The sequence below is a fragment of the Camelina sativa genome, chromosome 17, assembly GCF_000633955.1.
Source record: "Camelina sativa cultivar DH55 chromosome 17, Cs, whole genome shotgun sequence".
Classification (NCBI taxonomy): domain Eukaryota; kingdom Viridiplantae; phylum Streptophyta; class Magnoliopsida; order Brassicales; family Brassicaceae; genus Camelina; species Camelina sativa.
This window is the reverse complement of record NC_025701.1, coordinates 3,608,305-3,636,099: the sequence shown is the minus strand read 5'-3', so window position 1 is coordinate 3,636,099 and position 27,795 is coordinate 3,608,305. Positions and strand designations below refer to the sequence as shown.

Here is a 27,795-nt window from a genome sequence, read left to right as displayed (position 1 = left end):
ATAGTATAATTGAAGAAACTGACAAGGGAAACAAATTTGAGTAAAGAATACAAAATATTTTAGGTACAATCTTTTTTCCTAATCAATCTTATTCTTTTTTTTTTTTTTTTTCTTTTTTAGTTTAATATGTAAAGAAATATAGTAATAATAGTTATGTTACATGGTGTATAAGGTTGGAAAATTCTATTAAAACTTTATAATGGGCTGCTAAGTTGAGATTTGGTCGAACGAGATACTGTACGTCTGTACCACGTGGACTGTGATCCATTTACCCACATAAATATGAATTGTAATTTGAGTGATCAGTCTAAATCAGTAAATGGTAATGATCTACAAGCACACAATCAGGTACATAAAGCGCGACCCTTACTCCCTCGTTGTTTTATTAATTTTACAGCACTAGTATCAATTATATTTTCTTGGAGACTAAAAAAATTATTGGAGTAATAGTAGTTAAATTTTTTTCTTGGAGTAATAGTAGTTAATTAATTTTTTCTTGGAGATACTTCACCTTACTCCCTCGTTGTTTTATTAATTTTACAGCACAGTCCTCATACTTTTGAAAGTTACTACTGAATACCCCCTACTAGTTCTTTCTAGTCTCTCTACTCTCTAGTTCTAGTTTCTTTAATGTAATATGTCAGTCATAAATTCTGCAAACCTAACGTTAATCTACAATTAAATTACCCAGTCACTGTTGACGGTTCATTTACCTTCCTTTATTTCATATGTATGTGTGATGTGTCTGTCACTCTAATTTAAGATTTAGAGCTCACTAATCACAGTTTTTAATATTTAGACCTGTCAAACGACCAATGAGTGCAACGATTTATCCGCTAAACGCGCCCGTAATCATTCCTCCTAATGTCATTACCTTAAGTGAAGAAGAAAAAAAAACGTATACTGACTAAAATAGAAATAGAACATTCAAACCGAGGTTACTGGTCTGGTTTATTTAACCGGTTTGAGATTTTCCCTATATAAGTGGTGTACTTGGAGCGAAGAATAAATGTGGATTTTACATGATCTGCCACGTATAGTCCCACTTCTTCCATAATCTTCTATTTAGTGGGGATTATTGGTTTAAGATTTGAAAAGAGTTTTAAAGACTTTAAATGTTATGTAGAATATGTTGTTATTAGATCAAGATTTTGTTAAACTCTGTTAAAATTTAGTGTTATTAGTTTGTGATTTGTAAAAAGTCATTTAAAATCTTAACAAATCTGAGTTATTGGATTTAGGAGGGGTTATTGGTTTAGGATTTAGAAAGAATTTTAATGACTTTAAAAGTTATGTAAAATATGTTGTTATTCAATCAAGACTTTTTAAAACTCTTTAAAAATTTGGTGTTATTGGTTGTGGATTTGTAAAAAGTTATCTAAAATTTTGATAAATCTAGTGTTATTGGATTAAGAGTCTTATAAAGTCATGGAAAGTTTTATGTTATTCAATTAAAACAAAAGAATCTTGGATTGTTAATGAATTCAAATTTTGTGTTATTGGTTTAGGATTTTATATCATTTCCTTCATAACAAAAGTCATGAAAACTCTTTCATGAAATAGAAAGATTTTGAAAGATTTTATGAAAGATTTTACAAGATTAGGAAACACAAATCAGCAAGATTTAAAATAACTTTCTAACAATCTCTTATAGAATCTTTCATTTTTACTTTCTAATTTTCTATGATTTAAAAAGTCAGCAAGATTTTTAAAAACACAAAGTCACTAAAATTCTTTCTAAATCCTAAACCAATACCTCCCCCTTAGACTTTTATAAAATCATTAAAATTTTTGTGTTATTCAATTAAAACAAAAGAATTTAGAATTGTTAATGAGTTCAATTATTATGTTATTGGTTCATGATTTTAGACACTTTCTTTACAAAATAAAGTCATGGAAAGTATCATAAAAATACAGGAATTGTTTGGAGGACTTTACAAGATTTTAGAAAACTAATCAACAAAACTCTTTAGCAATCTTTAACAATCTTTCACTTATTCATTTTTAATGATTTTGTTGAACTTTTCAAAAATCTTCATAAATCTCAAACCAATACCACCCTTAGTTTATATAATAATGCACAAAATTAGGTCAAATTAGTAACAACACTAGATTAGATTAGCACGGATTGAAATTCATTTTATTTATATTGTAATTTTATATAAAATATAATTTATGTGATTGTTTTTAAAAGTTGTTGTGAATAAATCTTTATGCAATAAAATCTAAGGACTTGAAATTTTTAAAGATTTTGTTGCTAGTATAATCAAAAATCACTCTTAATCTGCAGAAGAGTGATTAATTTTTGAGATTTTGTTACTTATATATGGTTAATTAAATATTTTGTGGAGATTTTATTTTATTTTTTTGGAATATCCTTTTTAAGATGATTTGAAATCGAGTTTTAACTATTGATACAACCCATATAACCTATAACCTATCAAATAATCAAATAATTAATCTTATAATCCATATTATATAGTTTTTATGTACTTTTGTTTTATTATATAGGAGATATCTACACACAAATCACGTATATTCAAATTGGTAGTTTAAAGATAAAAGCATATATTGTAAAATTACCAAAAAAGCAAAAAATCAAATTTTGATCCGTGGCAATATATATCTGAAATGCATACAAAACATTCAGCCTTCAATTTATGAATGTTGGCCTAATGATGTTTGAATGTCCTCGAGTGTCCTGCCTTTAGTTTCAGGCACTAGAGTCCATACAAATATGGCTGACACTAGAGAAACTCCAGAAAATATGTAATATATTCCTGAAACACCAATAAACCAAAATATCTCCATATAATTATCATTTTAAAGATTGATACATATAGTATAATAATTAAAGTAACTTTTTGTTAAGTTTGTAATGTTTTCAAGAAAAAAGAAAATAAAAATGTCAAATTGATGGGATAGAATTTTACCGAAAGCACTCCATTGCATCATGAAATTGAAACTAAAAATGACAATCCAACTGAAAAACCAGTTAGAGACTGTTACGAGGCTACCAGCGGTGACTTTCACATTCACTGGGAACACCTACCATATTAAACGAATACATTAAGAAATTTTAAATCCAAAAAAGGTAAATTAACTGTTTGTACTTTAAAAGAAAAGTAAACAAAATACCTCAGACATGATTACCCATGGTAGTCCACCTAGACCAATGCCAAAGGATACGACATAACCCTGGTACATACATGAATCACACTTTGGTTAATTAGTGTTGTGGTTTCACCAAGTAGTACAGTATATGAATTTAACCAAATCAATTAGTTTAAACCGGTTGGCCCATTGGCATTTTACGTACCACTAAACCGACCATTAACATAGGGGAACAAAACTCCTGAAAATCACCGTGCTTCTGCGTGTGGTGAAAACATAATATTCATAATTTAGTCTATAAAAACTAAAAGACCATTGAAGTTAGAACGATCAAAATGGTGAAGAAGACATCAACCTGAAGATAGTAAGAAAGACCAATAAAAAATGAAGATATGCACAGACCGATAGATGAGCTCTGCAAAAACATAACAAAATATCAAACTCACGAACTATAACTTTTATCCAAGGTAATCAATTATGAAAATACATAGTACTATATCGAAGATAATGAAATGATTACAATCAGAAGTGGTCGGCGTCCACATCGGTCGACGGCGAACATGACAATTAAAGATTGCGGTACCTACAAATAAACAAAAAACAATTGTATTTTAATTGTATACATATATAAATACACGATGATTAAATAAATAAATGTTTGGTTTTACCAAGATAACAGCAAGGATGGATGTTCCTATGTTGCTTGGAAAACCTAATAATAACGCAAGACAATATAATTAAAAAACATGAGATGGTATTATTGATACAATAGTAAACCAAGTGTGACCTGCCCTTCACATGTTAATTATGGTTTACCGGCTGTGACAAAAATACGAGCTGCATAAGCACTTATCGCGGAACTCCCGCAAAATTGTTGCAAAAGCATTAGTCCCAATCCAATCTAAACCATTTTTCAACAAAATTAATAAACCCAAACAGACAAGTTAATTCACATTTTTTTTTTCATAAAACACAAGCTAAATACAGTATATAGTATAATTTTTTTCGCCAGGAGAATTACATTTATACGTATGTGCATGTATACATGTTTATAAAGTTTGATCATCAATAGGTCACAGAATTAGCTAGGTAAGAACACGGTCTCTTCTAGCTTATTTGTATAAATAGATGATTGGTATTAGATGAGACTTACGATCAACGGATGTGCGTTTTTCATATTGAACAAATCTTTTACTCCACTTTGAGATTCTCTTCTAGAGGTTTCCACTGTTTCCTGTTTCACAGAGAAATTGAACAAAAGAACATTAGAACTTAACCAAAATATGCATGTATATGTAGCAAAGCATACGGAAAAAATAAATAATTACTCTGATTTCAGCTGCTTCTTCAAGAAGATCACTATTTTCTCCCCTTAATCTCTTCAAAGTAACTTCAAGCTCTCGATCTCGACCATACATCGCCTAAGATGAACATCAACCGTACTTATATATACCATTTACCAATAAATACATTGGAACTAAAAGGAAAAGCAACGGTAAGTGTTTGAACTAATTACCAGCCATCTAGGTGATTCAGGAATTAAAAATAAACATATCATTTGGATACCACATGGGACTGCACCTAGTCATAGAGTAAAAAATCATAAATAAGTTTAGTAATGTGATTTTAAGTATAAACATTATTTTGATTTTGAGTTATAATTCATTTAGAGAAAAAAGTTAGTTACTTAAAAGAGCTAATATTCGCCAATGGAAAAAGTTCCCGATGAGGAACATGAGTGAAATCCCAAAACTTTGTAGCAACTACAAATTCAAACCAAATATAAAATAGTTATAGTTAAATATCAAGATTTTGAAACTATAAACTCTTATATATAATGTATGTTTTTTTTCTCTTACTTGATTGGAAAAAGAGAATCCTCCGCGAATTTTTTGAGGTGTAATTTCTGCTATATACACAGGCACCTTGTATCCAACAAAATGGTGTAGAAAAGAAAACGACATTAACCAACACTCTTATAGTAGTATGAAATAACTAAAAAACTTTGTTGTTAAAAAAAGGACGATAAAAGTAGTTAATTACCACATAACTAATGAGACCAACACCAAATCCCAAGAAGCCGCGTCCAATATTTAGCAGCATTTTATCCTTGAAATAATGACAACGAAAATCAAAATAAAATAAAAATCTTCTGAAAATATAAATGTTTGACCATAATTAAACTAACCTGTGCAAACGCTATAGCGAGCCAACCAAAGAGGCAGAAAACATCCGAGATCCACATTGTCTGAGATCAATCAAAGAGATGAACAAATCAAACGTGCATATTACGTCACATTGGAAGATTGCGAAAAAACTATAGTATAATACATGTAAAAAACAAAAGGAGTTAGTACAACATTATTAAATACGAAACGAAAATTAATTAAATACCTGTCGACGACCAATAAGTGCAGCGATTTTCCCACTAAACGCGGCCGTAATCATTCCACCGAATGTCATTATCGAAGTGAAAAATGAATACTGTGACCAAAACAGATTTGATTTTGACCATACAATCCAATTAATAAAACTACGTAGTTGAAAAAAAAAAAACAAGGCATGTAATAAATAAAAAAATACTACAAAAACAATTAAGTTGGACTTATTTCGGTATGCTATTCAAATCTTGGTTTGCTAGTCCGGATTATTTACAAGAGAACCTTTTTCTTTTTTTGTTGTTGTTATTTTATTCCAATTGAAGTATTGAACGTCAAATTTCGATTTTCATTTGTTACTCTATGAGATTACTAACGTAAAAAATAGATAAAAATAGAAAAGTTGATACTGAGCACACACACATCATGGACTTACATCTGTAACGGAAAGTCCCAGTTCTTCCATGATATCGGATTGAGCAGGGGACGAATATGACATCTTCCAGTTATGACATGATTTTTTTTGTCAGATTATTTTCACAATATTAGGCCACAATTATAAATATATATATATACTTTAAAGTTAATCACAAAATCACATAAGTATATTCCAATTAGCAAATGGAGTAGGAGACAAAATGAAAAAAAAAAAATTAAGTTGCACAATTTACCAAAAACAAAAAGCAGAGTGGGATCAGAAAATTAATATCCAATCTTGAGATATGTTAATTGAGAGATCCATGCCCATGAGAGTAAAAACTGGAAATGAAAGTAAAAAAAAAGGAAGGAAACTCACAGCGCAGCCATAAACGAAGGATCCAGTGACAGCGACAGAGGTACTGAGAAGAAGATCAGAAGTGATGGAAGAAGAGGTTCTTACTTCTTCTTCTTCTTCTTCTTCTTTATTCACCAGAGGGGTTTTCAGACTTCCAGACTCCATCTCCTTCTCCTCTTCTTTTTTTTCTTTTACTCAGTACTTTAATGGTCTTCAGACTTTAAGTTAGCATAATGTATTCGTCCGGAGATATTTTGATTCAACTACTACTATTTTATTCTACTATTACTATATATATATATGTAGGGGGTTTCTAGATTTTTCCGTTGGTGGTCGGCTATATATATATTTAATAGTGGTTATATCATCATATTATACTATAAGATAAAATACTGCTATTATACAAAAGTGTATTTCTATCAGCATAACATGTCCTTCTAGAAATGGAGAAGCAGAGGAGACTCTTTGATCTTCACGGAAAAAAATAATAAAATCAGAGCTCGAGGAAAGATGAATCATGAAGAAGAGCATGCACTTGTCAGTTGATCCGATGATAAGATGTGCAAGACACGATTGCTTTGAAACCAACAACAACAAGCACCCAATGCAGACACGATGGTCATGGTCTTCTCACCTGTACTATTGATAGTTAAGATATATTTGATCTGTCACCATAAGGGAATAAGATTCTTACCAACGGAGCATAGGCAATGTATAGTCGGGGAGAGTATCGGCCAGTTACAAATTTACAATGCACAAAAGCACGTGCATCGGTTAATGAAGGTAAAATTCATGAAGCTTAGACAAGCGAGGTTTCTTATGTTTATATATACAAACTTAATTAAACCGAGATTAACCCACTAATTACTCACTAACAGCCTCTAAACAACCTTTTTTTAACAGCTTATTAAACCTCTAATGGGTTTGTGTAATACACAAATGAGCATAATGGTTACCAAAACTCTAGTATCCACAGATTCGTGGTCTAAAATGTAAAGAATAATTTATTGAGGTGTTAAAATGGGAAAGGTGGCAATAGTTGAGGAGTTTTCAATAAAAAATCACTTTTTCTTATAAACAGATGTACGGACCAAAACCCACACAGTTTAAAAGGCTACGATGTGCCACGCTGGCGATCCGCGTGATTACCTGATCAACCAATGAGAGTTAATCATTGCAGCCTATAAATAAAGAAGAAGAACAAAACCCTAAAGCCCACTCAACTTCTCCCCCATTCCCAGATCAATTATCACACTATAACACTTCTATATCTGCAAAATCTCTTCACAATCTAAAATCGTTGTTTAAGTTCGAAGAAGAAGAAAGAGAGATGAGTACAGGCGCAGGAAGCGGAACAACCAAAGGTGGTAGAGGAAAGCCCAAAGCAACCAAATCCGTCTCCCGTTCATCTAAAGCCGGTCTTCAATTCCCCGTCGGAAGAATCGCCAGATTCCTCAAAGCCGGCAAATACGCCGAGCGTGTCGGTGCCGGTGCTCCTGTTTATCTCTCCGCCGTTCTCGAGTACCTCGCCGCTGAGGTAATTTTAAATTTATCCCTATCGTTCGATTCCGAATCTGTTAGTCACATCTGTGAATCGGTTGTACTGATTCGATTGATTTTGGTGTAGGTGTTGGAGCTTGCTGGAAACGCGGCGAGGGATAACAAGAAGACGCGTATAGTACCAAGACACATACAGCTTGCGGTGAGAAACGATGAGGAGCTTAGTAAGCTATTGGGAAGTGTGACGATTGCGAATGGTGGAGTTTTGCCTAATATTCATCAGAACCTTTTGCCTTCAAAGGTTGGCAAGAACAAAGGAGATATTGGATCTGCTTCTCAGGAGTTCTGAGTTTCTCATCTTTTGTTGTAACTTCTTAGTTCAGTTTCTGTTGTTTGCTTTGAACTTGTAAAATAGATCCTGAAGGTTGTTTATTTTGGGGGTTCAGATTTGTTTTAAAAGCTTTCAAGTACTTAAGGCTTATGCAGAAATATGTTTAATTAGTGAATGATATTTTTATATATATTCGGATCATGATGGATCGATCAACGCAGAAACATTTGCAAAGGCTTTGTTGGTTGTCTGAATACAACAAGAACATACATGTTTCGAGGAGCCTGTTCAATTTCATTAGACTCTCATTTAACTTAGTAAAACCCATTAGATTATTAGAATTATCCTTAAATGGCTTATAACTGAGATTGCAGACCCCCCAAATCTCATCTTATCTAATTGACCTGTCTTGGTTAGCGTCGCTGCTGGTTCCTTATTTAGATATCTGGCCTTCTAGAAATTTTGACATCCATATGTATTTGATTATCTTTTGACTTTTGATCTAAAAGATTCGACCATATACACTATTTTACATTCGACCATAAGCATGTTTGTAAAGTTTCATATGTTACTTGTTGAAAACTATGATGATTATTAAGTTATTAAGTTGATTAACTATAAACTTAACAAATGGGGATGTAGCTCAAATGGTAGAGCGCTCGCTTTGCATGCGAGAGGCACGGGGTTCGATCCCCCGCATCTCCAACTTGTTTCTTTATTTTAGTATTTTTGCTAAAAAACAAGAGACTTTCATCTATTGTCTGTATCTTTGTATTTTTTGCATTTTGATGCGTGATTTATATCATATTCATTTTTTTTTTCTCTTCGCCAAGAAGTTATATAATATTCTTACATTTCATAAATGCAAGAAAAAATGCTAATGTTATGCAAACATGCTAAAATATATACATTTAGGAAATTTTGATATGTTTATGTTTTTCTTTCTAAAAAACCTAAATTTGTTTTTCCAAGCATATTGAGAACTTGTTGATGACTATGCAATTAACAAAACAAAAAAACACACTCTAAAAGAGACTATGAATTTCAAATCGCTGGCGCGCCGAGTGGATTGATATTTCTGGAACGGACGTAGCTCAAAAACTGACCGGGAAGTTCTTCCAGAAGTGCCTGCACCACTGACACTTGTCCACCTGCACCCACCAAATTTAACATTTAGCATCCAATCCGAAACGCATCTAAATACTTTAACACTACCCTATGTTAAACATAACTTTAAAATGTGTAGAAATTTTAGTAATTGAAAGAAATCTAAACACTCACTATGGATGTCTTTCATAGGCACGAACTGAACGATGTCCCGTGTAGCTATGCGACCGGTAGAACTCTCTAACCGGCGACCATTATCAGCATCAAGCATCTGAAAAATTTACAAGGTTAAGTCAATAGACAACACTTAAAACTTGACAAAGAAGATACGAGCTGATAGACACTGAGATCAAAACCTAACTAGGCAAAACCAAAACTTTTACCTCCATTTGTTTGAAGTCTGTGTTCCCCACACCGACAATAAGAACTGACAACGGGAGATCAGAAGCTCTCACCAATGCGTCTACTGTACCCGCCATATCTGTAAGGACCCCATCCTGCTCACACATCCAAACATTTAGGCATTGAAGCTAATAATGGATTCACTAGTAACAGATGCACACTATATCTGAATTAGGCCAGAGTCATTATGTCACTGAGTTTTACCGTAATGATGAGCAGAACATAGTACTTGGGACTGTTTTGTGAGAGTGACTGTGAAGCAATATTAGCAGCCTTGTCGACCACATGGCTGAATAGAGTTGGTCCCGCTAGAGCAACATTGCGAAGAGCACTCGCATAAGCTGCCATGATTCCTTCAACTCCAACAACCTGAAAAGGAAAAGAGAATATGAAGCCATGTGACCCTTAACATGTACTTTCGAGAATGCAATGTTTCATGGTTCCGAAATTATAAAAGAGACAACGTATAATCTATTTGTAACAATATACACCAGTATGCCCACAATACAAGTTCCAATAATAAAAAGACAGAACCGTTTTCTGTCTCGTAAGTTACCTCGTCGCCGTATGGAGCTCCATTCAAGTTAAAAGCATGGGACACAGAACCATTCGATGTTCTTCCTCCAAATCCCCAAGCAGGAAATCGCTTATCCGAATCATAAAACTGGATAACCTCTCCTACTTCAATAATAGCCTGATAAAAAAATAGAAAACAAATTATGTCAATACAATTGATAGATCAAGGGAAACTCCACACTGAAAGAGACAGCAATGAAACGATGGTCTTATTATACTCAGAACTAGCATATAAATTAAATGACCATATTTCTGTTATTTCATTACCCGTTTGCAAGAGAAGTAATCATGAACTTCTAGTCCAAGAAATTTCTTGATATTAAGGATACAAATCACAAGTAAAAAAATGATTCTATACAAAAAGATTGAAGGTGTAACAATAGTACCTGCTGATATGAGTTTGATCTGCCTGATGGATCAATGTAATGCAAAGAACTTGGAGTTCGGGGATCACCATTTGAAGCTGGAAGACAGACCATTAATATTAAAACTCAAGGTTTCTAAGAAGGTAAGTTTATATGAGTAGAAGAAGGTGATTTACCAGTGAAGTCGACTGCAACCATGAAATTAAGTTCGAAGCCACTGGATATGTAATCAAGAAAACTGTACTGGACTTTCTCCACAAAACGATCCACAATGAGCTGGCCTTTCAGAACCTACAAAATCCCAATAACATCTTAACAAAAACAGATGCAAATAACTGTCTTAAGATTTTAATCATGTAGCACTAGTAGACACCTTGTTGCGACCATGACTAAGAGATGGATACACAAAGTTTGCAGCTTCTTTCTGGTGACAAAGTCTCTCTAATTCCGCTACAGATTTCTCTGTCCTCCTGCGAGGTTCATTACAATTGTCAGTTACAAAAATCAATATATGTTGTAACCCAGTAGAGGGTTGAAGGTTAACATGTTACCCAATAAGCTCATGATTCCCACTGGTATTGAAGTCAAAGCACTCGATAACCAATGGGGTGTCCTGCGTAGACAAAATAAACAATTTAACATAATGATTACTTCAAATACATTGAATTACAGTAAAACAACTAGCTTACTTTGCTTCCAAATTGCTGCATAGTCAAGCATACAGGCCTCCATACGGGGTTGAGGTTGTTGTCCACTACCTCAGTACGACAAATCGGGACTGCAGCATTGCTCTCAACAATTCTTGAAATTCTTAAGAAAGGATCCTAGAAAGAGAAAATAAGATAAAAATGTTAAAACTTCTGCAAAAAATCATAATATTGTTACCTAACAGGACAAGAATGCACAAGTTTGTACGTACGCTCTTAGAGAACAAGTCCTTGTTATCCAAATTGACACAGCGAAAATTAATCTCGGCGACAGTTTTAGAAGCAGCTGTTTCTTCAGCAAGGACAGAGAGTGTCCCCAGATGTCTATTATTGTTGTCAGTAAGACTCAATGTCACAGTTCGGTTAGGTCTTGTCATAACCTGGTGATTGGAATTGAAATAGAAAATATAAGATATGTTGTAGTACACAAAGAGCAGTAACAGAAACTAAATGCCAAATAAAGCCATCAGGTAGCAGTGTCTGATCATTGAATAAATTTACCTCGGACAGAACACAGGTGGCTTCTCCCAAGAAATCCTGGTCCTTCAGCGTTATTGTCTGCAAAGTTACACAGTATATTGAGGTGCAACAAGTATAATAAAAATGCAAACTTCTCTTATCCACTAGATTGTACTGTCAGTGAAAATATTACCTTCACAGGCACATTATGAAATCTGGTATCAACATCATACACGTGAAAACTGAAAAAAAAAAAAAGTCATATAAGTTGACAGTATTCTAGTGGTCTAACAATACTCATCAGAAAAGAAAAGTTGGGTGTTGAGGGGTGGCATACACTAATGACTGAACAACTTCAAACTGAAAAGAGACTGTAATCTTCTCAATCCAACTTGGATTCAAGTTGTTTAGTATGACTTCAGTACGGCCAATTTCCTCAAGCTTCCCATCCTTTTTCTTCAGATACATGACAGCCATCGGATCACTCTACAAAAAATAATCCATCAACTTCTTAAATTAATGGGTGGGTGCTATATGAAGTTAATACAACAAGTATATGGTATGGGCATACGTACCTTAGAAGTGATGTCACAGTCAATCAGGTTTGAAGCCGACAAAGTCAACTGCAAAACACAATTGCATCATGTTAAAGCACTAGTAATAGGTAAACCTGTGATATACATAACATGAAACTGCAAAAGAAATAGTGTAAACTCATAAGCAATAAGCAAAACAAAGCGATAATCTTAAGCCATCCTTACTCAAGTGACAACAACAAATCCGAAGGACAACATTGTCTAGGTACTTTACCCCACATAATGAAGGAAGATTCAATAAACTACTAAACCCACGCAAAAGGCAAAAGAGAGAGAGAAAAAAAAACATGGGACCAAAGACTGAAGAAGACAAAGTCAATGTGGGTTTTTTCTTCATTAGAAAGGTACAAAACATGTGGGAATATCTTATCTTATCCACTATGGATGGATTAAAAAAAGAAGAAGAAGAAGAAGAAGAAGAAGAAGGATCCCTAAAAAGCAACAGTCTTTATCGAGTTTTGACAATATTCTATTCACAATTTGGTGGCTTTGGTTGACTAATCCAAGTATATAATATAAAGAACAACAAACACACACACAAAAAGAAAGAAAAAAGCCCTAAGCTTTGCTTTGGTTACCTCGATTTGAGAAAAGAGAGGGTATTGACCACGAGATCGGAAGAAGAAATCGACGGCATCGTTGAGAGCAGCATTGTTGGCGACGGCAGTGGATGATGTGGGTCTCTGCTGGACCCCTCCAATGGCTTGTTTCCCTCCTTTCACATCCCCATTTAAACAATTCCCCATTCTCTCTCTCTCTCTTAAGATTTCAAACCCTAAAAAAAATCCCAAATTTTAATTTCTCTCACTCAGATCAAACCCTAGAAATTTTCACAATTCAGATTATCTAAAATCAATTTCAGGATTCTATCACTACCTATCTCTACCTCCTCCTTATATATTCAAAGAGACGCGTTAGATGGAAATTGAAGGTTGCTTTTATTTTTTTTCTTTTTTAAAAAAGCAAAGCAGATAATTTTCAGGAAATTGGTTCGACCTTCCCAGAAACAGAAACCTATTTGGGGAGTTTTTTTTGAATAAAATTAAAAACGCGATTTAATTTTTAAGGAAACGTCAAACGTGTTTTAAAAATATACTAACACTTTTTTGATTTTTTCTATCCTAAGAAAATCTTTTTCCAAACCTAATAAAAAGTCTCTTTTTTTATCTTCTTCTGCGAATGTTCTCGACTTGATAGCATGAATGATGAGCGATGATAACTTGTTTTATGATTCCAGTTTCACAAACTGACTTTGTCATAAATTATTTGTTTCTGGTTGAATCGATAAGGTTTGACACAAAACGTTTTGTTTCATTCTAGTCGAGGTAAATTTTAACATCAATGCCGTTATCGATAAGGGACTGAACAACCGCTCTGATTTTTCCTTCAAACTTGTCTTGGTCCCTTGGCGTATAAGAAGCTGTGTAAACATCAGCTTCTTTTGCACGTTCTGACAAGATCCTCCCTATGGACATGCATGCCGGGATATCGCATCTTGATCTCAGAACAGCTTTCACGTCTTTAGAGTTTGTTCCCGCTACAGCGACTTGCCTACATGTTACACGGTGCGTGAGCGATGCCGAAACGAATCGCTTTGAGATGAAGACATCTAGGGTAAAAGGCTCCATGTATGCCACTGTCCGTTGCTTGAATGACACATGTTTGTCTGGATTCTTCGACTTTTTCTCTTTCTGGTATGTGTATGGCCGGCTTGTGTCATCGTCCACGTAATCTTCTACACCGAAGAAGCTTCTTGGTGCAAAAACAGTCTGTCAGGAATGTCATAGCCCAAGTCAAAATTAGAAACAGATACAAAAGAGCCAGACACAGTAAATTGCTTCAATGAAAGACAAAGAAAACAATACAACTTTTAGTAAATTGTTTCAACAAATCAGTGTTAACAATATATAGAACAGAGCCCAAACTTAGTATTCACTCTAAACTAGACTCCATAAACCCCATCAAAATCAATGTAGACTACAATTTTTTGGCATCACCAAAAGACCAACAAAATAGAGAGAGGTTGAACAATCCAGTAAATTTTACATTTACGAGCTACATTATAACCTCGTCTTGCAACTACAATTTGGGACTTTCACCTACAATCCACCATCAAAACTTTATCTCGCAAACATCACTAAAGCTAACGTGAGAGGTCAAACGTCCGATAAACCACATTTAAATTCGTTTCCAAACAGATCTAGTAATGGGATTTCAATCATACAGGGTGGTCACAAGGAATTGGAAAAGACTGTACACACCAGATTCAAACAAATTCACTTATCTACTAATTCTAATAAAAATTCAAGTTTCAAGTAATCAAAGTAGAAGGATGGTGAAGTACCCGTCCAGTGTGAAACCCACAACTGGTTTGGCAGAGGAAAGGTCTAAGCTTTTCACTGTTACTTCCATAAATCACAACTTTACCGATCGAATACTTGGCAACCACTTGCCTCAACATTATATCTGCACCAACCAACAGTAGAATTCAGTAACTAGGAAGAAGCGTACTCATTTAGAAATTCTATTAAACTGTGAAATCAAAAGAAACTAGCTTTTGTCACAACATATTAAAGAGCTCTCATTTCCCACAAGATGAAACTAATTTGGAATCAGTTATAGAGAAGGCAAACACCTTAACATCTCTCTCAATAACACAATCCAAACACATAAAATCCATTGCAGAGGTTACACAGCTAATAGCTAGTGCCAAGAGTCTCTAATTTGCCAACATGATATCAAATTGACAGATGGTAAGCTAAGGAAATGCAAAGGATTGAGAAGATTTAACGAATTGAGAGAACTCAAACAATCCCTACGATGTGATCATAACAAGTTCACTTCTTTTACCAGAACAAACAAAATCTAAAATTGGCTCGTACCATGAACCACACAGTATCTGAAGAAGATAAAATAAGTCTTAACGCACCTGGAATTCGATGGACAGAGCACGACGGGTCGATTTTGCAGAGGAGAAAGTCGCAAATAAAAATCTACAAAATCAGATTCTGAGAACTACCCACGAAGCCACCGGGAAAGACAGTAAGAAACCAAAAGTAAGGTTCAGTAAAAAAAGTAGGTTGGGTGCTCCACCATAGCTGCCGCCGAGTTGTAAGTGTTGTTCGTCGGAGCTCGAAAGTTCGAAACAGTGAAGAAGATTTTTCTAAAACCCTACAAATGCAAAAAGGGCAAAATATAACCCCTTGAAGATCTATTTGTTTTCTATTTTCTCCCCATAGAAAGCTAATTCGACTTTTAACACCCCCAAAATTAATTAAAAGGGTCACCGGTTTTTAGTGGATTTGTTTGGGTTTTACACCGGGTTTAGGACATTATCTATAATCCGAACCGAATCAGCTGATTGAACCGGATGGTTTCCGGTTAAAGCTGAATAAAGCCGCGGGGTTTGATTTTTGAGAGGTACCGAACCTTCTTCACTTCGCGACTCTCTCTCTCGCTCTCACTTACTCGCCGTCGCTTGCCCCGTCGCCCTGACTTCTCCGTTTACGGTTAGTTTCTCGATTCGCTAACAGTTTCCATGAAGATTTTAGGGTTTTCAATCCCGTCCTGAATTCTCAACTTGGTTTGCGATTTTCAGAGGTACCCCAAGTTCGTTTTTGGGAAGCTTCTGCTGGGTTTAAGTTTGTGGAAACTCCATTAGAATTTCGAATTACCTGGGATAATGCTTGGTCAACTACTTACAGGATTTATTGTTTGATTCGCTGAGCGTGATCGTGAAAAAAAAGGTATTTTGTTTTTTAATTATGCCTTGTTGTTTGGAGCTTGAGATTAAGATTTAGAAGAATCCCTAAGACGTTGCAGTCCAATGAAGATATGAAGTTTGTTGTGCTAGGCAGAGTTAAAGATTTAACAGTTCCATCATAGTTTCAGGGTTTATCGATTGGAAATGCCACCAAGAAAGAAGCCAAAGTCTTCAGCTTCGAAATTAAACAAAGAGTCTTCAGCCAATTCGTCACAACCTTCCAGCATCCAGCAGTTGTTCCGTCGACATATTCAGAACTCCCAATCGACTTCAAACTCTCATACCTCAACTGCTGACCACCCTGTTGATCAACAGAATGTGAATGGTCTTGCCTCTGACACCGCAGTTTTAACGCCTCAAAACCCTCTAGGCACATTGATTGAGATACCTGATGACCCCAAAGATATGGACCAGCAGCAACTCACTGAGGCATCTCCCGAGATCTCCAAAAACCTTAGGCGGTTCTCTCCAGGAATGGTAGTTTCGTTTCTCATATTCCTTTATATTCTAATTTTATAGTTTGGAATTTTGATATTTTGCTTCTTGATTGCTGGCTAATGTAATTGCAAGATTCTACTTACCCTATAATTTCTGTCCACATGGTTGACTATCTAGTTGTCGTGTAATGCTTACATGTTTCTTTTATCTTTATAGTTGATAAAGCCAAGTCAAGTTGAGGCTGGCGGAGAGATAACGTGGAAATTCTCTCCTGTAAATGAAAGACTTCGGGCGGCGGCGAAACAAATTCCTAAGATGATGGACTTGACAGAAAATTCACTAGGGATTAAATCTTCTACTATTCGTCCTTGCTCTCTCGACAAGGCACGTTTTGTTTCATTTTTCTATCTCTTTTATCTATTGTATATTCTGTAGCTGTTTTATTTCCCTTCTTCAGATCGAAACTGACAACAGCTAGTGCAGACACAATGTCCTACATCAGGTATAACTTCCAAGGTCGAGCAATGGTTATCTTCACCCTCAAAAAAAGTTTCCAAAAGACCAACTTTTGCAGCAAATAGGGTCATGGAAAGGGTAAAACCTTCCGCAGATGGGGAGTTAGAAATTTTTAACACTTCTAGTAGTGGAAACAGTCCTTTCCAGACCCCACCGTCACTTTCATGCCCTCCCAACAAGGTATATTCTATTCCTAATAACCAGATTTATGATCACATTTTATGTATTTCCTAACTTTGCTCTGTTTATGTTCAGCTTCCTAGTACTGTAACATGCAGTGCAGCTTGTGGATTAACGGGGGGTGGACAACATAAAAGGGTATAATTTGTGAGACTTAATGAAGTCTTTAGATGCTTACCAAAGACATCGTTTGATTTGAAACTTGATGCAGTCTGTAGATGCTTACGAAAGGCATCTTTTGATATACGTATTATGTTTCGTATTGCCAACTGTGCTTGGTCAAGATTACATGGATTATTTCCTTTAGAACTTGTTTTCTACAGCATGTCGATATTTATCTGCATATTGCCTCTTTTTGTAGGCCTTGCTTGAATTGTTAGATCAAGTGGAGGATGTCATCTCAGCTGATGACAAAACAGCTAATGATGTGGGGACTGTGCTAGCCCAAGTTCGAGTTGAAGATGATAGCATGTGTTCTGTCGTTGACTACGCTGTAGATGAAGGGCCAACTCTACCAAAAAAGCATTCTTCGAGAAGTCCAGATAGCTATTTCCTTGTATTGGAGGTAAAGTTCGCCTTTATCGCGCTATTGAGGGCAGCTATGGTTTTTATGTGAAACTTGCTCATTGTCCAGAGTTGTACAGGTATCCGAGAAACGTGGTTTGGCGGGCTCATCTAGGGTTCAATGTCCTTATAAGGTTTGTATGTATTTTGGTGTTTCTTTATACTACAGACTCATTTTGCTGACTGATGTTCTCTCAGGTTCTTCGCCTGCTAGACGAGCACACTGGAGTAGAATGCGCTTTGTATCTCTGGGATGAATGGTACTTTTTTCTAGATGAAATATAGTGAAATATTTGCTTTTCAGAATCAGATTGCAAGCTGTCTTTGCTCTTCTATTCAACGCTTGATGAGTTTTCTATGCCTTGTTCTTTAATGTCTTGGTTTACCATTTTTAGCTGTGAGCTGATAGTGTACTACATATTTTCTTGTTCTTAATCTTTCTATCCTCTTAGTGTATGGGGCATCCAAATATCATCTATTCATTTCTCAGTTGGTTGAAACTTACCAGGTTTATCGTTACCAGGTTTTACAGCACTGTATCACCAGGAGATTCAATCAATGTTATTGGAGAGTTTGATGGGGATGGCAAGTGTGACGTGGACCATCAAAATAATTTCTTGATTCTTCATCCTGACACCCTTATTGCTGGAACTAGGGTACTTTTCCTTTTCCGTTAGGGTTTCTCACTACAAATACCAATCTTTTATGCACTTAATTTAATTTTGCTTTTTTTTTGTCCTGAATACCTGTCCGACCTTTCAGGTTGCAGCAAGTTTTGGTTGCCCAAGGCGAACCGTGCTAGATGAGAGGCTCAGATCCAATGAACACGCAGCAGCAGCCTTAGATGGAACCTTGCTGCACCAAGTTTTTCAGGTTTACTGCAGTATGGAATTTATGATGAAACTATTCTATTGGACAATGAGTGTTTTATTTTATTTCTTGCAATGTATTGATCTGTACTATACACTTCCTTTGTTTTTCAGGCTGGTCTCACGCAAGAGTCTCCATCTGAAGAGGGTTTGCAGGAATATGCGAGCATAGTGATTAAGAAAAATATTGAGAGCTTATATGCATGTGGAGGTTGATTCCTACATTACGTGTTCCTATTATTTGAAGGTTCATGCACTTATTATATAGCTAGGATACCCCTTATTATATTTGAATTTTGAGTTAATATATAGAATACCCCTTATTTATTAGAATTTTAGGCTATCATACCTCTTTGTTTGTTGTGCTTCTAAGAGTCACATTGCTCTGAATTTTGTTCTGTTGTTAATATGAAATGCTAAGAGCTGACCAAATGACTTAATTATTTTCTTATCGTGTCATCTGTTCTCTACAGTACATGAAAGAGATGTTAAAGCAACCTTATTTGGAGCAATCCCAAAAATGTTGGGTTGGATTCGTCATTTCAGATATCCGAAGGTGCACCTGCATTTTCCTATTTATGATTCTTTTTTGAGTTACTCATGGCTGTTATATATCTGTTTCCTTACATGGGCGTAATTTTTTGTGGCCACTCTTCTGCTTGGCTGTCTCTTCAAAGATTTTAGTGTCCCACATACATGTTAGAGACTGCGTTATGCTCTTATGTGTGTTAGACTTTTTTTCTCGTATATAATCTTGTTTGGTAATCACATCTTTTCATGTTTTCTCTTATGTTGCCTTCCACCTAAAGATATCCAGTAACAAAGAACATAACCTCTTAAGGCAGTTTTTGCATACTTTTCTTCTATCTCTGATCCCTCCCTCGTCTCTTTAAGCATTTTGGTAAGTCTATAGGCAGAAAGCTATTAAACTCATGGCAATGTCGTTATAATCAGGACTCAGGGATACCAACAGTTAATTTTGGTTCTACCATTGGAGAAAAAAAAGTTAAGATATCAGAGGTAAGAGCTTTTCCTACTCTCTCCCTTTCTGTCTTCTTAAGATTTCATTTTCTTCAGGTGAAAAACAGGAACAGATTGTTCGTCTAGCGGATGCATCCTATTTGTACCAAACTGATAATTTGACATCATTGCATCATAACCGCTGTTTAATTGAGGCAATCTCCTCCAATGATATATCTATTATTGTTTATAAACAAATTTCTTACCTCAGGTTATCGATATTGAGGAGATGTCATGGGCCCCTAAATATGGTCTGAAAGGGATGATTGATGCTTCAGTCAGAGTGATAGTTGAATCTGACATGAACACAGTAAATGAGAAGATAATGCCCCTTGAGTTTAAGTCTGGAAAAGCTCCTGGTGGTCAGGTCTGTATAAAGATCTATTGAGATATTGAGTAGAAATTTGAAAATTCCAAAAGCTTATTAATAACTAAGCGCTTGATCTTTATTGTGTTATGCAGTCATCAACGGAACATTCTGCACAGGTGATCTTGTACACGCTCCTGATGTCTGAGAGGTACTCGTGTTCTGCCTTTCTTTCCTTTTTACTGCTGGAAAACAGACAGCAGTTTACACTTTTCATAAGATATCACATATTCAACATTGCAGGTACCTGAAGCATATTGACAATGGCCTTCTATACTATCTTAAGTCAGAGCAGACACATGTAAGTCAAAAATCTTGTGTGCCTTTCTTTGGTTTCAAGATATCCGAGTGACTAAGTTTTCAATGCTCACTTGTAAAGGGAATTTCTGTTCAAAGATCAGATTTGGTGGGTCTCATTATTCGTCGTAATGAACTTGCAAATGATATCCTTGTGGCGTCAACAACCCAACAACTGCCGCCAATGTTACGGGTATGCTCTGATGTCCTGATGACAATTTTTCTAGGAATATTTACTAGATACTGGAATAATTTATTATTTTGATACTAGAATCCCAACATGTGCGGGTACTGTCGCCATCTGGATGTTTGCACGATTTATCATAAGGTATTTTCTACTTTCTTTGATGTTGAAGTCTGATATTTACATTTTTGAGTTATTACTCGTATTTATAAGGTTCTACTTCTACATGTTTAAGCATTTAGGGATTGATTTTTTAATTTTCATGAAACCAGTTGCATGATAAAGTCCGGTTTAATGTATATATTCAACCAGTAATCGAACGTTGGTTTTAGTTCACATTCTTTACTAGCGACCAGAAGTGAATTTCCATTTTGTTATCTGTTACTACATACTAAGCTTTTGTTTTCAGAGTTGTTGCGCATATAAATCCTGAGAATAAAGTACGTGTTTCAAGCATGCTTGGAGGAGGGATTGACACGTCCATCTTCATGGTGTTGAAACTTTATCATATCTTATTGGACTAACGCTTCTAAAACATCTTGTCTGTTTGCCCCAGGCAGATGGTGGAAATGCAGAGAGTAGTGGACTTGGTGATGTATTTGACACACATGTTTCTCATCTTTCAAATTTGCATTTCAAATTCCTTCAACACTGGGACAGGCTGATTGACTTGGAAGCTAGAGAGATGCAGGTTAGTTGTGTACCAGCTAGTTTTACTGGAGTACAAAGTCAACAAATTTTTTTTTCTTTGGCTATCTAATATCTATGTTTGTTAATCAGCTTCTACGGAAAGACATTGCGCATCCACATGGTTCAAAGGGCAGCCACTCAGCTAATTATCTTTCTTCTATGGTTCTTGACATGACAAACGGGTTTCCGCATCATAACACTCATAAAGAAACTAGATTCATCTATCGTTTTGTTCGTCAAAACTCATCAAACTCTAGAGAACGAGTACCCAGCGAAGATACAATTATGACTGGAACCCCTGCAACTGATGACCTGGATTCCAAACTTAGAACTGGAGATCGTGTGGTACTGATTGTTCTTTTGTCATGGTTAATTTGAACTAATATAATTAGTTGCGCCGGAGAGTGTTCTTCTGAATTTTAACCATTTGTCTTGCTAAACATCATGCATTTCTTTCTGAAAGTCTTAGATGCAACAACTTGTAATAACTTTCTGAAATTGACAAATGATTACACTTGAGAGTATTGTTGTCATTTACCATATCTTTTCGACGATTTTTCAACTTTACTTTTAATTTATGCTGATTATCAGGTTCTTCGCACAGAATTCAGCCACCTGACAGTTGCAAATGGGATTATAGCAGATATTAGTCGCAATCATGTATCAGTAAGCACATTCGCCCTCAGTTTTGTTTTGACTATCAATAAGTTTAGCTTAGTTTGTCTGGTTCAATTCATCTTGACGTTCTTACTCAGACATGTCTAAAGAGATCGGTATTTTTCTTTTGCTATGTCAACCCTTAGGTTTCTTTATCCAAGCGATTACGTCTTCCTTGGAGCGAACCTTCTTCTGAGGCATCTAATCTCTCTCATGAGGTATGGAGAATTTACAAGGATGAATTCATGACATCATTTTCTGTTATGAGGTGATTTTGTAATTTATCTTTTATTCAATTATTATACTATGCAATATGCATGTGCTGTTACGATGTTAAATCTTGGTCTTCATATTGTTCTAGGTTCAATCTCATGCAGCTTTTCGTACAAAATGGACAGAGCATCAGGAAAATGATTGTGGATCTTGAGGTAAATTGTCTTTTTCATTTTTTTTTGTTCTTTCAGATTTCCCTTTTACAAGATGATGCAGTTTGTTTTTTGTAACTTTCTTTACATGCTTTGTTTGCTCTTCTTTCTTTTCCATGTCTCTGTAGCCTCCTAGATTTGACAATGGATCTATACTGAGCCAGGATCCTGCAATATCATATATATGGTCAGAAAAGAGTTTAAATAATGATCAGCGCCAAGCCATACTTAAGGTTATTGCATGATTATGTTTCTCTGCTCATGTGCTGAGCGTGCTATTCTCAAGGCATGTCTGAAGGACTCACTTTTTTCTTTGTCAGAGCTCATAAAGAAATTGTTTTCTTGCTTTACTTTCAGATACTCACTGCAAAGGACTATGCGTTGATATTGGGAATGCCTGGGACGGGAAAAACCTCCACAATGGTCCATGCTGTGAAAGCTTTGTTGATCAGAGGTTCATCTATTCTGCTTGCATCTTACACAAACTCTGCTGTTGATAATCTACTTATCAAATTAAAAGCACAGGTTTTTATCCTCTAGCCAATCTTTCTATTTTTCTGTATTATGAATCTTTCATTCATCTCAAAAGATTAGAGTTAAGTTGAACGTTCTATAGTTTGATCGCACATTAGATGGTACCTCATGTGAGTTGTTTGCATCCACACATGTCTCGTCTCTATTAGTAGCCTAGTAGGTAGGGAAAGCCGAACTAGGTAGGGAAAGCCGAACTTAGGTACTACTATACAAGGAAAAAATGAATTAAATTGAAGGAAAACAATAAGGACAGTATGTTCATCCTGCAAAATGAGTTTTAAGTTTTAGTGAAGAAGATTGGGAAAGTCAACAAAAGATGCGTAGAAACCTGTGGGTTCAAAGTGTGAATATACCCTTTTTCAAGTGTCTGCTTTAATACATATGACATACAATTATGAATACACTGCAGGGAATTGAATTTCTACGTATTGGTAGAGATGAGGCTGTACACGAAGAAGTACGAGAAAGTTGCTTTTCAGGTTTGCACTATTATATTCTTCCAACTTTTGTAGCTTCGGAGTCTTCTCAATGTATTTGAGATCTTTGTGGCAGCTATGGATATGTGCAGTGTCGAGGACATCAAAAACAAATTGGACCAGGTCAAAGTTGTGGCCTCTACTTGTTTGGGAATCAATAGTCCCTTGCTTGTGAATAGGCGGTTTGACGTATGCATTGTTGACGAAGCTGGCCAGATTGCACTCCCTGTAAGATTTCTCATTCCTTGTCAACTGGTTGAGTAGAAATGTAAATTTTATGTAGACAACTTAGAAATTGTGATAAACTTTGGAGGGCTTTGGAATCAGATGGCATATGTTTTAATTTTACTTACTAGAAAACATTAGCCAGTGGCCCTTATTTGACAAAATTCATTTATGTACCAGAATTGAAAGTTAGAGTCTGACACAATAGAGTTTGAAGTGGAATAATATTTAAGAAGACACGGTTTCTTGTACTAATCAGGTTTCGATAGGACCCTTGCTGTTTGCTTCTACGTTTGTACTTGTTGGTGACCACTATCAACTACCGCCACTAGTGCAGGTAAGCATTACCACCTCTTTTGAAATAACTCCGTTTTTTTCCAGTAACTTCAGCATCATTGTTGTGTTGATGAAATTAGAGTACCGAGGCTAGAGAGAATGGGATGGGAATAAGCTTGTTTCGCAGGTTATCAGAAGCCCATCCTCACGCAATTTCAGTGTTACAAAACCAGGTTGCCCTTATCTACTAAGATAGAATTATGTTAGTACACTTTGTTATTGGGTATAACATTCTGCTTTATTAAGACATCTTTTATGTACAGTACCGAATGTGTCGAGGTATTATGGAACTATCAAATGCCTTAATATATGGAGACAGATTATGCTGTGGTTCTGCTGAAGTAGCTAATGCCACACTTATGCTTCCCACTTCCAGTTCGACTTCATCATGGCTTAAAAAGGTCAGTGTTGTTCTTAAACATTTGATAAGTTAGAGGCATTTTTGAGAACTCTTGAGTATTCGGACAATCAGTTCAGTCTCTGTGTATGCTTTATCCACAAACAATCTAATTAACCCTTCACCGTTTTGTGTTTCCATCAGGTTCTGGAGCCAACCAGAACAGTTTTATTTGTTAATACAGGTATTTGGCTACTTACTGGTTGCTATTTCTTCACATGAGTTATTTGCCATATGGGCTGGATTTATCACGAGACAATCTGGTTTGTCTTTCTAGATATGCTGCGTGCTTTTGAAGCTAAGGATCAGAATGCGATCAACAATCCAGTTGAAGCTTCCATAATAGCTGAGGTACTGTTTAGTATGAAAGATGCATTTAAAGTAATGAACGGGTGGGCTAATACAGTTCTTAGATTGTAGAGGAGCTAGTAAACAATGGAGTAGATGGTAAAGAGATTGGAATCATTACTCCTTATAACTCACAAGCGATCCTCATTCAACATGCCATTCCAACGACTTCTGTGGAGATACATACTATAGACAAGTATCAGGTTTGGCTCTTGGGTTGATCATTTTAATTTGGTAATCTTTAATAACCTACCAACCTTTGACGACCTCACATGGTTTAGGGAAGAGATAAAGACTGCATATTGGTATCTTTTGTGAGATCCCGGGAGAAACCAAGAAGCTCTGCATCCTCACTGCTCGGAGATTGGCATAGGATCAATGTTGCTTTGACTCGAGCAAAGGTGAGACTGAGAGAGCATATGGATGTATATGGTGTTGAATAATGAATGTTGTTATCGATCATTGGTTGAAATTGTTGTTTGGCTTGGACAGAAAAAGTTGATAATGGTGGGATCACAAAGAACACTCTCAAGAGTTCCGCTGTTGATGCTTCTGTTGAACAAGGTTAAGGAGCAGTCAGGTATCTTGACTCTTTTGCCGGGGGATCTAAAACCATAACAACTGATCAAGAGACGTTTTAAATATCACAATATAATTTGTATCTCCATTTTTGTCCATAAGGAATAATAATGTATACTCGATCTACTATTTTATTGAAAGAAAAGTTCAATTTACCTCAATTCTGAAAGTATGTATATAGCGAAATATTAACCTTATGAAAGTAGATTGAGTGAATATAACCGGATAGTGAATTGAGTTCAATGAGGTGGTGATATGAAGACTCAGACTCATAAATTGAGTTCAATGAGGTGAGGATATGAAGACTCGGACTCAGAAATTGAGTTCAGTGAATTACGTTATGATGAGTTGTAGTTTAAGAAATTTATATCTGACAAACTGATCCAAGAAGACAGAAGGCCACGATATATTATCAAAGTTTAGCATAGAAGCAATCACTAAACAGTATCACTGTTAAACCAACTCTCTCTTTTATTCATTAAATGGTAAAAGTACGGAATTTTCTCTGTTTTCTGTCTGAACTACAAATGCTTTGAGCAACTAAGCTCAGAAAGTTATAGCCACACACCAAAAGATACACAAACATTACCAAACCAGTTGGACCTCCTTATTACATCAATCTCTTCTTTGGAAACAGAAAAGCTTTAGCCCTGGAGACCAATGATACCTGCAAAATGGTAGACGTAAGGCCAGTCAGTTGATCCTTTGCGGGTCTATTACATTGATTGAGAATTCATTAGGAATGAAACTTAGTATCAGGAGATGTAGTTCTGTGGACTCTCACGAGCCTAAAGTCAATCTAGTCACTTCCTAAACATATAAAAACTATACTGCATTTTCAGACATAGATGATGTAATAGGTGATCGATAGTTGGCCAAACCCCAAAATGCAAGATGATATATAAAACAAAGATGAACCCTGAGTTGCCAGAGAATCAATGGAGTTCAAGATGGGAGTGCTGGTAATGATCCAGCTTCTAATAGCTTAATTTTCCACAGGACATGAGAGTAAAATGTGGATTAAAATTACTTACCACAGGCAACACGGCCGCCTGCGTTTCCGGTAGCCAAGCTGAGTTCGTGTCCTCCTAAAAATGTAAAAAACAAAACGAGTTCAGGTTATAGAGTGTTCATAGGATCCATGTTGAGTCATAAGCATGATGTATGCTGAGTCATAAGCGAGATGCAGTAGATGTCCTCAAATGGACTGGATATCTTTTAAATTCAGTTAACATAACAAGGAAACTAGAAAAAAAATCTCCATAAAAAACAATAGACAAAGGTAATCACCCTTTCCGAGGTCATCAGGGTCTGCGTGGACAACAACAGCCCTTCCAACAATAGAGTTTGGTCCAGTAAGAGGAATCTGTGCAACGAACACAAAATGTCTCATATGAGATTGGGTTCATTATAGCAGTTCTGGATTACGAACAAAAAAAAAAGAGTATAAAACAGATACACAGCTACGAACCTGGCAGTCAGTGATGGTGAAGGTGGCAGTTCCTGAGAAAAGAAAAAAATAAAATATTTTATGTAACTCCATGAACACTAAAGCTGGTCATAGATGAAAAACGTAACTATAAAACTAAGACAGCAAAAACACAATTGAGAGAGAGTAGCAAAAAAATATGTCTAGAAAAGATTGAGATGAGGGATAGAGATGTTGAGAAGAGATACCATCGTCTCCAACAGTGATGTTTCCTAGGTCGCCAGCATGTCGATTAGCATCCTCTGGGGCACCGTGTGTTTTACCATCAGGGTTGAAATGTGGACCTAGTAATAGGAAAATGACCAAATAACAAGTTCAATGACTTAGACGATAACATGAGTTCCCAATTCAAAAACATAGTTGTTATAAGCTCCTCAAACAAGAAAAAAAAAGCTCATAAAGTTACTAAGCCAGTCAAAATTTCCAGAAAGGTGTAAGAAGTTACCAGTAGACATGCAACCGTTAGTGGTGTCACCAAGAGCATGGACATGGAAACCATGAAGACCAGGCTTAAGGCCAGAAACTGTTCCAGTCACAGTGGTCACACCTACAAAAAAAAAACAACACAAGAACTCAATCATCTGTGAAAAAGAAAAAAGAAAAAAAAGAAGCTAATTATGAAAAAGGAAGAGCTGAGACCTTGTCCTTCCTGGGTGAAGAAGATAGTCCCCTTAACACCCTCGCTGCTGTTCAAAACTGCAACTCCTTTGGCCATAGTGTGTATCCTTTTGTGATCTTTAATAAAATATACATAACCCACTCATGTCAAACATAAACACAACACAATCATGTTAAAAAAAAAATCAGGAAACAACAAATAAACAGATATGGAAAACCCAAAAAACATCAAAATCTCATGTAAATGTGTAAACTTTAATGCTCTCACCAAAAATAGATCTCAATCCCACTAAAAAGGTCAAAGCAAAGCAGCTTCAAAAGAGTGATAAACCCAAAGAGAAAACAAGCAAGGAATCAATAGATCCACCACCGATCATAAATCGAACAAAACAAAACTATTTCCTCAAAAGATCTAATCGTGGATTCGGATCAAAATCATGACAGTAGTAGTAGAGGCTCATAAGACAAGAATCGATCTAAGATTTGAAAGAGATGAATGAAACCCAGAAAAAA

At 35.7% G+C, this 27,795-nt stretch overlaps 6 protein-coding genes and 1 non-coding gene across 13 annotated transcripts in view; 3 read left to right on the top strand and 4 right to left on the bottom strand.

Moving 5' to 3' along the window:
* On the bottom strand, positions 2,520–6,542 carry LOC104755076 (sugar transporter ERD6-like 1). Of its 2 annotated transcripts, XM_010477405.2 has the most exons (18): positions 6,289–6,541; positions 5,929–5,991; positions 5,509–5,598; positions 5,303–5,362; positions 5,158–5,223; positions 4,974–5,039; positions 4,802–4,877; positions 4,631–4,695; positions 4,443–4,535; positions 4,268–4,348; positions 3,931–4,015; positions 3,783–3,826; positions 3,635–3,697; positions 3,470–3,529; positions 3,320–3,373; positions 3,139–3,198; positions 2,934–3,048; positions 2,520–2,780 (listed from the first exon to the last, which is right to left on the bottom strand). In XM_010477405.2, exons 1-18 carry the CDS (start codon positions 6,430–6,432, stop codon positions 2,659–2,661), a joined length of 1,407 nt encoding a protein of 468 aa, XP_010475707.1. In that variant the 5' UTR covers positions 6,433–6,541; the 3' UTR covers positions 2,520–2,658. The 2 variants fall into 2 exon arrangements, with proteins under 2 accessions (XP_010475707.1, XP_010475708.1); XM_010477406.2 differs by lacking the exon at positions 5,929–5,991 and having other exon boundaries at positions 6,289–6,542.
* LOC104755075 (probable histone H2AXa) lies at positions 7,484–8,299 on the top strand. Its single transcript, XM_010477404.1, has 2 exons — positions 7,484–7,804; positions 7,895–8,299. Exons 1-2 carry the CDS (start codon positions 7,598–7,600, stop codon positions 8,114–8,116), a joined length of 429 nt encoding a protein of 142 aa, XP_010475706.1. The 5' UTR covers positions 7,484–7,597; the 3' UTR covers positions 8,117–8,299.
* Positions 8,731–8,803, top strand: TRNAA-UGC. The gene has a single exon. It is a non-coding gene; the product is annotated as a tRNA-Ala (tRNA).
* On the bottom strand, positions 8,947–13,368 carry LOC104755074 (protein BONZAI 3-like). Its single transcript, XM_010477402.2, has 16 exons — positions 12,889–13,368; positions 12,290–12,337; positions 12,052–12,200; positions 11,908–11,956; positions 11,757–11,813; positions 11,468–11,635; positions 11,238–11,372; positions 11,100–11,161; positions 10,922–11,018; positions 10,725–10,839; positions 10,570–10,646; positions 10,164–10,301; positions 9,812–9,976; positions 9,589–9,702; positions 9,380–9,476; positions 8,947–9,249 (listed from the first exon to the last, which is right to left on the bottom strand). The coding sequence occupies exons 1-16, from the start codon at positions 13,054–13,056 to the stop codon at positions 9,143–9,145; spliced, it is 1,746 nt and encodes a 581-aa protein (XP_010475704.1). The 5' UTR covers positions 13,057–13,368; the 3' UTR covers positions 8,947–9,142.
* On the bottom strand, positions 13,517–15,489 carry LOC104755073. Its single transcript, XM_010477401.2, has 3 exons — positions 15,240–15,489; positions 14,655–14,776; positions 13,517–14,079 (listed from the first exon to the last, which is right to left on the bottom strand). The coding sequence occupies exons 2-3, from the start codon at positions 14,769–14,771 to the stop codon at positions 13,627–13,629; spliced, it is 570 nt and encodes a 189-aa protein (XP_010475703.1). The 5' UTR covers positions 14,772–14,776; positions 15,240–15,489; the 3' UTR covers positions 13,517–13,626.
* On the top strand, positions 15,717–25,742 carry LOC104755070 (DNA replication ATP-dependent helicase/nuclease DNA2-like). 5 transcript variants are annotated; one of them, XM_019239500.1, is made up of 36 exons: positions 15,717–15,819; positions 15,909–16,056; positions 16,202–16,550; positions 16,728–16,895; positions 16,995–17,207; positions 17,283–17,345; positions 17,569–17,772; positions 17,852–17,905; positions 17,970–18,031; positions 18,295–18,427; positions 18,534–18,644; positions 18,755–18,851; positions 19,114–19,196; positions 19,595–19,660; positions 19,872–20,027; positions 20,123–20,178; positions 20,271–20,328; positions 20,407–20,517; positions 20,596–20,652; positions 21,065–21,199; positions 21,289–21,543; positions 21,790–21,864; positions 22,002–22,123; positions 22,217–22,283; positions 22,409–22,513; positions 22,638–22,805; positions 23,224–23,293; positions 23,367–23,518; positions 23,775–23,852; positions 23,932–24,024; positions 24,115–24,252; positions 24,393–24,432; positions 24,526–24,599; positions 24,662–24,799; positions 24,878–24,997; positions 25,089–25,742. In XM_019239500.1, the coding sequence occupies exons 3-36, from the start codon at positions 16,218–16,220 to the stop codon at positions 25,212–25,214; spliced, it is 3,981 nt and encodes a 1,326-aa protein (XP_019095045.1). In that variant the 5' UTR covers positions 15,717–15,819; positions 15,909–16,056; positions 16,202–16,217; the 3' UTR covers positions 25,215–25,742. The 5 variants fall into 5 exon arrangements, with proteins under 5 accessions (XP_019095045.1, XP_010475700.1, XP_019095046.1 ...); XM_010477398.2 differs by having other exon boundaries at positions 16,196–16,550; XM_019239501.1 differs by lacking the exon at positions 24,662–24,799 and having other exon boundaries at positions 16,196–16,550.
* The window catches only part of LOC104755071 (superoxide dismutase [Cu-Zn] 1-like), a 2,386-nt gene continuing 213 nt past the window's right edge, over positions 25,623–27,795 (bottom strand). The window contains exons 1-8 of one of the 2 annotated variants that reach the window (XM_010477400.2): positions 27,551–27,726; positions 27,304–27,399; positions 27,110–27,211; positions 26,853–26,948; positions 26,647–26,678; positions 26,466–26,541; positions 26,210–26,263; positions 25,623–25,842 (exon numbers count right to left, since the gene is read on the bottom strand). In XM_010477400.2, coding sequence (XP_010475702.1) covers positions 25,820–25,842; positions 26,210–26,263; positions 26,466–26,541; positions 26,647–26,678; positions 26,853–26,948; positions 27,110–27,211; positions 27,304–27,379 — 459 coding nt within the window. In that variant the 5' untranslated portion in view covers positions 27,380–27,399; positions 27,551–27,726 and the 3' untranslated portion in view covers positions 25,623–25,819. Of the gene's footprint in view, positions 25,843–26,209; positions 26,264–26,465; positions 26,542–26,646; positions 26,679–26,852; positions 26,949–27,109; positions 27,212–27,303; positions 27,400–27,550; positions 27,727–27,795 lie in introns of those variants that run through there. The other variant, XM_010477399.2, reaches the window with a different exon arrangement.